At 45.3% G+C, this 9756-nt stretch overlaps 1 protein-coding gene across 1 annotated transcript in view; it reads left to right on the forward strand.

Moving 5' to 3' along the window:
- Nucleotides 1-9513, forward strand: part of LOC137622664 (serine/arginine repetitive matrix protein 5-like) — a 63709-nt gene extending 54196 nt beyond the window's left edge. Inside the window, exon 3 of the mRNA XM_068353263.1 lies at nucleotides 8848-9513. Coding sequence (XP_068209364.1) covers nucleotides 8848-9513 — 666 coding nt within the window. The remainder of the gene's footprint in view (nucleotides 1-8847) is intronic.
- The last annotated feature ends 243 nt before the right edge of the window (nucleotides 9514-9756 follow it).

Raw genomic sequence — 9756 nt, forward strand, 5'->3', positions numbered from 1 at the left:
AGTCCCCTACCATCCAAAGTCCCACTGCTATACCCACACCATCCAAAGTTCCACTGCTACACTAACACCATCCAAAGTCCCACTGCTACACCAACACCATCCTAAGTCCCACTGCTACACCCCTACCATCCAAAGTCCCACTGCTATACCCACACCATCCAAAGTCCCAGTGCTACACCAACACCATCCAAAGTCCCACTGCTATACCCACACCATCCAAAGTCCCACTGCTATACCCACACCATCCATAGTCCCACTGCTATACCCACACCATCCAGAGTCCCAGTGCTACACCCCTACCATCCAAAGTCCCACTGCTATACCCACACCATCCAGAGTTCCACTGCTACACCAACACCATCCAAAGTCCCACTGCTACACCAACACCATCCTAAGTCCCACTGCTACACCCCTACCATCCAAAGTCCCACTGCTATACCCACACCATCCAGAGTCCCAGTGCTACACCAACACCATCCAAAGTCCCACTGCTATACCCACACCATCCAGAGTCCCACTGCTACACCCCTACCATCCAAAGTCCCACTGCTATACCCACACCATCCAGAGTTCCACTGCTACACGAACACCATCCAGAGTCCCAGTGCTACACCCCTACCATCCAAAGTCCCACTGCTATACCCACACCATCCAGAGTTCCACTGCTACACCAACACCATCCAAAGTCCCACTGCTACACCAACACCATCCTAAGTCCCACTGCTACACCCCTACCATCCAAAGTCCCACTGCTATACCCACACCATCCAGAGTCCCAGTGCTACACCAACACCATCCAAAGTCCCACTGCTACACCCACACCATCCAAAGTCCCAGTGCTACACCAACACCATCCAAAGTCCCACTGCTACACCCACACCATCCAAAGTCCCACTGCTATACCCACACCATCCATAGTCCCACTGCTATACCCACACCATCCAGAGTCCCAGTGCTACACCAACACCATCCAAAGTCCAACTGCTATACCCACACCATCCATAGTCCCACTGCTATACCCACACCATCCAGAATCCCAGTGCTACACCCCTACCATCCAAAGTCCCACTGCTATACCCACACCATCCAGAGTTCCACTGCTACACCCCTAACATCCAAAGTCCCACTGCTATACCCACACCATCCAAAGTCCCACTGCTATACCCACACCATCCAGAGTCCCACTGCTCCACCCCTACCATCCAAAGTCCCACTGCTATACCCACACCATCCAGAGTTCCACTACTACACCCCTAACATTCAAAGTCCCACTGCTATACCCACACCATCCAAAGTCCCACTGCTATACCCACACCATCCAGAGTCCCAGTGCTACACCAACACCATCCAAAGTCCCACTGCTATACCCACACCATCCAGAGTCCCAGTGCTACACCCCTACCATCCAAAGTCCCACTGCTATACCCACACCATCCAGAGTTCCACTGCTACACCAACACCATCCAAAGTCCCACTGCTACACCAACACCATCCTAAGTCCCACTGCTACACCCCTACCATCCAAAGTCCCACTGCTATACCCACACCATCCAGAGTCCCAGTGCTACACCAACACCATCCAAAGTCCCACTGCTATACCCACACCATCCAGAGTCCCAGTGCTACACCCCTACCATCTAAAGTCCCACTGCTATACCCACACCATCCAGAGTTCCACTGCTACACCAACACCATCCAAAGTCCCACTGCTACACCAACACCATCCTAAGTCCCACTGCTACACCCCTACCATCCAAAGTCCCACTGCTATACCCACACCATCCAGAGTCCCAGTGCTACACCAACACCATCCAAAGTCCCACTGCTACACCCACACCATCCAAAGTCCCAGTGCTACACCAACACCATCCAAAGTCCCACTGCTACACCCACACCATCCAAAGTCCCACTGCTACACCAACACCATCCAAAGTCCCACTGCTATACCCACACCATCCAAAGTCCCAGTGCTACACCAACACCATCCAAAGTCTCACTGCTACACCCACACCATCCAAAGTCCCACTGCTATACCCACACCATCCATAGTCCCACTGCTATACCCACACCATCCAGAGTCCCAGTGCTACACCCCTACCATCCAAAGTCCCACTGCTATACCCACACCATCCAGAGTTCCACTGCTACACCAACACCATCCAAAGTCCCACTGCTACACCAACACCATCCTAAGTCCCACTGCTACACCCCTACCATCCAAAGTCCCACTGCTATACCCACACCATCCAGAGTCCCAGTGCTACACCAACACCATCCAAAGTCCCACTGCTACACCCACACCATCCAAAGTCCAACTGCTATACCCACACCATCCATAGTCCCACTGCTATACCCACACCAACCAGAGTCCCAGTGCTACACCCCTACCATCCAAAGTCCCACTGCTATACCCACACCATCCAGAGTTCCACTGCTACACCAACACCATCCAAAGTCCCACTGCTACACCAACACCATCCTAAGTCCCACTGCTACACCCCTACCATCCAAAGTCCCACTGCTATACCCTCACCATCCAGAGTCCCAGTGCTACACCAACACCATCCAAAGTCCCACTGCTATACCCACACCATCCAGAGTCCCAGTGCTACACCAACACCATCCAAAGTCCCACTGCTACACCCACACCATCCAAAGTCCAACTGCTATACCCACACCATCCATAGTCCCACTGCTATACCCACACCATACAGAGTCCCAGTGCTACACCCCTACCATCCAAAGTCCCACTGCTATACCCACACCATCCAGAGTCCCAGTGCTACACCCCTACCATCCAAAGTCCAACTGCTATACCCACACCATCCATAGTCCCACTGCTATACCCACACCATCCAAAGTCCCACTGCTACACCAACACCATCCTAAGTCCCACTGCTACACCCCTACCATCCAAAGTCCCACTGCTATATCCACACCATCCAGAGTCCCAGTGCTACACCAACACCATCCAAAGTCTCACTGCTACACCCACACCATCCAAAGTCCAACTGCTATACCCACACCATCCATAGTCCCACTGCTATACCCACACCATCCAGAGTCCCACTGCTACACCCCTACCATCCAAAGTCCCACTGCTATACCCACACCACCCAAAGTCCCACTGCTACACCCCTACCATCCAAAGTCCCACTGCTATACCCACACCATCCAGAGTCCCACTGCTACACCCCTACCATCCAAAGTCCCACTGCTATACCCACACCATCCAGAGTCCCAGTGCTACACCCCTACCATCCAAAGTCCCACTGCTATACCCACACCATCCAGAGTCCCACTGCTACACCCCTAACATCCAAAGTCCCACTGCTAAACCAACACCATCCAAAGTCCCACTGCTCCACCCCTACCATCCAAAGTCCCACTGCTATACCCACACCATCCAAAGTCCCACTGCTATACCCACACCATCCAGAGTCCCACTGCTACACCCCTACCATCCAAAGTCCCACTGCTATACCCACACCATCCAGAGTCCCACTGCTCCACCCCTACCATCCAAAGTCCCACTGCTATACCCACACCATCCAGAGTCCCACTGCTACACCCCTAACATCCAAAGTCCCACTGCTATACCCACACCATCCAGAGTTCCACTGCTACACCCCTAACATCCAAAGTCCCACTGCTATACCCACACCATCCAGAGTTCCACTGCTACACCCCTAACATCCAAAGTCCCACTGCTATACCCACACCATCCAAAGTCCCACTGCTATACCCACACCATCCAGAGTCCCACTGCTCCACCCCTACCATCCAAAGTCCCACTGCTATACCCACACCATCCAGAGTTCCACTGCTACACCCCTAACATCCAAAGTCCCACTGCTATACCCACACCATCCAAAGTCCCACTGCTATACCCACACCATCCAGAGTCCCAGTGCTACACCAACACCATCCAAAGTCCCAACGCTATACCCACACCATCCAAAGTCCCACTGCTACACCCCCACCATCCTCCTCATCAAAGCAAAACGAACATTTTCACTCTCTCAATCATTTCTTTCCCATTCAACCTAAAAAATCCATTAATGATGGCTATTGGAAACGTCTGCGTCCCATTTGCATCTAATTAAATTCCAGATGAAAGGAAGGTTTCCTCTGTAATCAAATGGCATATATAATATTCCGTCTTTTATCCTTCCCTTGAAGTTTTGAACATTATTCCTCGTGAATATAAACACGAAATAATTCTTATTCGCTGAACGCTTTTTTTTTTTTTTTTTTTTTTTTTTGTGGTTTCAGTTGATATCAACAAAACGTTCTATCTCATTCTTTAACTACTTAATAATTCATAACATTAATAGCAATATTTATGAAAAAATTGCTAATATTTTGCAAACGCGCTTTAAAGAAGATTTTTTTTAGCAGGTGAAGCTGATATCAACAATATGTTTTATCTTTTTTTTTCAATTAATTAATCAATTAATTGATGATAATACTAACGATATTTATAAAGAAATTGCTAACATTTTGCAGATGCACTTTAAAGAAGAACTGGATATACAAACAGTAAATAAATCCAGAAAAAAAGAACAATGCCACGTTTCATTTTTTTATATAAATAACTATCTAATTAATAATAATATCAATACCAATAATATTGATGAAGAAATGGTTAATAATTTGCAGATCAAACTGAAAAACAGTTTACACATAATTCCTCGGATTTAGCTCATACGTAGACTTCACAAATTCCGGGTTACGTTGGCATGTGAACAGTATCTAGGATCCTGAGAGAACAGCAGTCGATAACAACCCCGGAAGTCCAACAAGCCCCTTGACCTGACCTCGGAACACCTCTGGCACAAAGGTTCTGTCCTCAAGGGCCTCTTCCTCCTCCTCCAGAAGTCGATGAATCTCGGCAGATTCCTTTCGCGTTTTAATCTGACCGATCAAGCGTTGGCATCTTATCTCTCTCTCTCTCTCTCTCTCTCTCTCTCTCTCTCTCTCGTCTACGTCCCCGCAAATAGATAATATGCATCTATGCCCTGTGCAATATACAGGCAACCGCATACATGCATATTTGTCCAGAGAGAGAGAGAGAGAGAGAGAGAGAGAGAGAGAGAGAGAGAGAGAGAGCAGTTCCACCTTTGCGACCCTTTTCCTGTACCTAAACAAACGGCTCTTTTTTCCACTTTAATCTCTCGTCTTACTTATAATTTGTAGGGGGAGGGGGGGGGAGGGAGAGATAGAGAGGGAGGGATATTGGGAGAGGGGGGTAGGAAAGGGTATCAGGGAGGGAGAGAAAGTTCTAAATTAAGCACAAAAAGTCCAGAGATTTTTTGGGGGAGATTTAACGCTTCGACGATCAATAGCTACGGACCTTAATGGGCTTCCTCGTATATCAGGTGGGATGTGGGAGGGGGGGGGGGGTGAGAGGGGGGGTGAGAGAGGGAGGGGTGAGGGGGGTGAGAGAGGGGGGGTAGGGGTGAGGGGGATGAGAGAGGGGGGTAGGGGTGAGAGAGGGGAGTAGGGGTGAGGGGGGTGAGAGAGAGAGAGAGGGGGTACGGGTGAGGGGGGGGGGGGGTGAAAGAGGGGGGTTAGGGGTGAGGGGGGGGTGAGGGAGGGAAAATTTAACACGCACGAGTTAATATAATAGAAGTTTTGAGGAAACCGCGTTAGCCGTGTCAAGTTGAAATGATTGATGGAAGTTTTACACTCTTCTGAGGACGGAACATTTTTTTAATACTTTAGCTACTATTGTTTTTTTTTTATTAGTATTATTTGCTAAAATCTATCATTCAGTCTCCTTCCGACCTATTGGTATCACACTCCTACAAAGAGGGCTCATTAACAGCACGTTAAATCCCAATCTGAACACAATACTGTTATCATTATTACTAGCTAAGCTACAACCCTAGTTGAACAAACAGGATGCTGTAAGTCCAAGGGCTTCGACAGAATAAAATAGCCCAGTGAGGAAAGGAAATAAGGAAATAAATAAAATATATATGAGAAATATTGTTTGATGGTAAATAAAATTCAAAGCTCAGCAACAACGTTAAAATAATTCGTTATATATAAAGCGTGAAGAGATATATGTCAATCTGTTCAACATTAAAACATTAGTAGCAAGTTTGAACTTCCCAAAGTTCCCCCGATATAACTACCAGATCAGGAAGATCATTCCAAAACCTGGTCACAGCTGGAATAAAACATCTTAAATATTGTTTCCTGGTCTAAACGGCACAGCCACTACATGTCACTCAACATCACTAAGCTCGCATTGGCAAGGTCCTGGTTCGACCCCAGCCTGCCTTCACCAGTCCACCCAGCAGTGAAAGATTTGATTTATGAGTTTAGGAATGCGAGGCATATGGCCCATCGTTAGGGTCGGGGAGGTTATTCAGCATTATGGTGATACGGTGGAGGGGATCCGCCAGGATGTACTGGAAGTAAAATGGGTTAGTTACTCTTATCCACAGGACCCAGTGTTCTGGTGAGTCCCATTTTCTATGGAGAGTTCTGGTGAGTCCCATTTTCTATGGGGAGTTTTGGTGAGTCCCATTTTCTATGAGGAGTTCTGGTGAGTCCCATTTTCTATGGGGAGTTTTGGTGAGTCCCATTTTCTATGGGGAGTTTTGGTGAGTCCCATTTTCTATGGGGAGTTTTGGTGAGTCCCATTTTCTATGGAGAGTTCTGGTGAGTCCCATTTTCTATGGGGAGTTTTGGTGAGTCCCATTTTCTATGAGGAGTTCTGGTGAGTCCCATTTTCTCTGAGGAGTTCTGGTGAGTGCCATTTTCTATGGAGATAAAGCCACTCTTTCATTTTATCCTCTAAGCTTATTTCCTTCGGGTCTGGACTGGAAAAAGGGCCTAAGGTTGCTTGTTGTACTGAGATTTGCTCTACACAGTAAAATAGTTAATCTATGAGTTACTTCCCTCCATATAATTAGCACAGAGAGAGAGAGAGAGAGAGAGAGAGAGAGAGAGAGAGAGAGAGAGAGACTCCAACTCCTTTAAAATGAGATCTTGAGAACTTTTCACACTAGAAACTCGAAATGAGAAGACCGGAGGCCATGGCCTACTTACGCTACTCTTTCAAGGAGGAACATTTTGATGATTCTGTGGAAACCGAAATTATGAAAACTGTCGCAAACAATGCATAAAAATGTACAGTTGGACACAGGAATTCCTGGCAAATCTCCCTCTATTAAATAGGGAGCAATAGTGTCCCTTGACTTGACAGATCTTGAGTAAGGATAAAGTCTACTATTAACTATAGTCAATTTTTTTTATTGAGGCAGATTTGCACCGACTCGCAGCGGTGCTCTTTTAGCTCGGAGAAGTTTCCTGATCGCTGATTGGTTAGAATTATCCTGTCCAACCAATCAGCTAACAGGAAACTGTGCAGAGCTAAATGGACACCCCTGCTAGTCTGTGCAAATCTGCCTCACTAAAAAAAATTGACTTTAGTTTTTTCCCATTTGTATGGGGTAAGCACGGTTGCCTTCTTTGAAGGACTTTGCTTTGGCTTTGGGGTAGACCGTAGTCCCGATCTGCTGCCCTGCCTGACATCGCTTTAGACCCCAGTAGCGTATGTTCATGTGTCATACCAGTCACCAGCGTCCTATCTTCCAAGCAGCAAGGAGTCCTGGGGCGGTTAGGTCGACAGTTCTAGAAATGTGAGGTGTCTGTTATGTTTTTTTAGGTGTTGGAGTGGCTTTGTCTGCATCTATTTCAAGGTTGTTACTGTTCTCATTCGTTGATAAGGCTTCACATCATTTGGATTTCTGTCTATACGCTTCTCATTGATACTTTGATATCATTGGATATATTATTTGATCAAAGAACTTCACCTTTCAAAGATACTGTACCAACCGTGTGTCACACGATCGTACATAGTTCATTTTGTGCTTGTATCTTCGCTCTCCCCTCGCACTAAAAAGAACCTGAAAAAAACATGTCTGTTTTTCTCATCGGTAACGGTGTCGATTTTGAACAGGAAATTTCCTGTTGCCTTGAGCTTTTGCATATAAAGGAGAGTGTTCTATAATAAACTCATTCAGTTGCTTTCATGCTGTCTTTGAGTCACAACCTTCTCTCGGCCCGTCACAAAACATACAATTGCAGAATCTGCAAATCATAAGAAGTTTTTTGCATTAAAGCAAACTGGTTGTCAGGTGAAAAATCAATTTGATTATGGACATATGTAGAGAGTTTTTTAGTTTTTGCTGTGTTTTTATAGTCGAACATAGCTTGGTGAATTCCAAGGGTCAATCAGTCAATTCTTCTTTTGTTTCCCTTCCGGGATGTCTTCAGTACGTTTATCATTCATTCATTTTGGTCCAGCCATTCAGATAATGGATGTCTTTCATTATTATTATTATTATTATTATTATTGTTGTTGTTGTTGTTGTTGTAATTTTAATTAATATTCTTTAATTATTATTATTATTATTATTATTATTATTATTATTAGTAGTAGTAGTAGTAGTAGTAGTAGTAGTAGTAGTAGTAGTAGTAGTAGTAGTAGTAGTAGTAACAAAAAACCATGCTAAAACCATATTAGTAAAAAAAAAAAAAAATATCACAAGCTCCAGAACCTTTGAAAGATAAGAAGCCCAGAAGGAAAAAAATAAAAGTAATGCACAAACTATAAAAATAAAAGAAATAATAAACCAATAGAACCAAAACTAAATTAAAGAAGGTTTAATATACATGAAAAAGAGGAGAGAGATTACCTCACGGCCATAATTAACATTCTTTGACTGAAATAGAGATGAATAAAAACACAGTTTCTTCTTCCAACAGACGACAAGGCGAAACTAGGACAAGAAGAAAAGATTGTTAAGACGTTCTCTTGAGGACAAGAAGGAGAGAACGTTAAGACGTTCTCTTGAGGACAAGAAGGAGAGAACGTTAAGACGTTCTCCTGAGGACAAGAAGGAGAGAACGTTTAGACGTTCTCCTGAGGACAAGAAGGAGAGAACGTTAAGACGTTCTCCTGAGGACAAGAAGGAGAGAACGTTTAGACGTTCTCCTGAGGACAAGAAGGAGAGAACGTTAAGACGTTCTCTTGAGGACAAGAAGGAGAGAACGTTAAGACGTTCTCCTGAGGACAAGAAGGAGAGAACGTTTAGACGTTCTCCTGAGGACAAGAAGGAGAGAACGTTAAGACGTTCTCCTGAGGACAAGAAGGAGAGAACGTTTAGACGTTCTCCTGAGGACAAGAAGGAGAGAACGTTTAGACGTTCTCCTGAGGACAAGAAGGAGAGAACGTTAAGACGTTCTCCTGAGGACAAGAAGGAAAGAACGTTATGGCGTTCTCCTGAGGACAAGAAGGAGAGAACGTTAAGACGTTCTCCCGAGGACAAGAAGGAAAGAACGTTAAGACGTTCACCTGAGGACAAGAAGGAAAGAACGTTAAGACGTTCTCCTAAGGACAAGAAGGAAAGAACGTCAAGACGTTCTCCCGAGGACAAGAAGGAAAGAATGTTAAGACGTTCTCCTGTTTTATCACTACATGGCCAACATTAAAAGAGAAATAGGCTCTCGTGGTGTTCCATCAAATCATAATTTCCCTTTGCTGACGAGATACCACAGCTTTTTCTTTTTTTATAATATCTAAGATGGAAGGTAATTGCAACATCGCGCAGAATAAAATCCAAAATTTTAGTAACAATTTCTTTACGGCGAACGGATCAAACTTGCGGTCAATGTATTTGTTTAAACAGGCTGACATAAGTCTCGTTTATATATATATATATATATATATATATG

Source organism: Palaemon carinicauda, chromosome 29 (genome assembly GCF_036898095.1).
Source record: "Palaemon carinicauda isolate YSFRI2023 chromosome 29, ASM3689809v2, whole genome shotgun sequence".
NCBI classification, from domain to species: domain Eukaryota; kingdom Metazoa; phylum Arthropoda; class Malacostraca; order Decapoda; family Palaemonidae; genus Palaemon; species Palaemon carinicauda.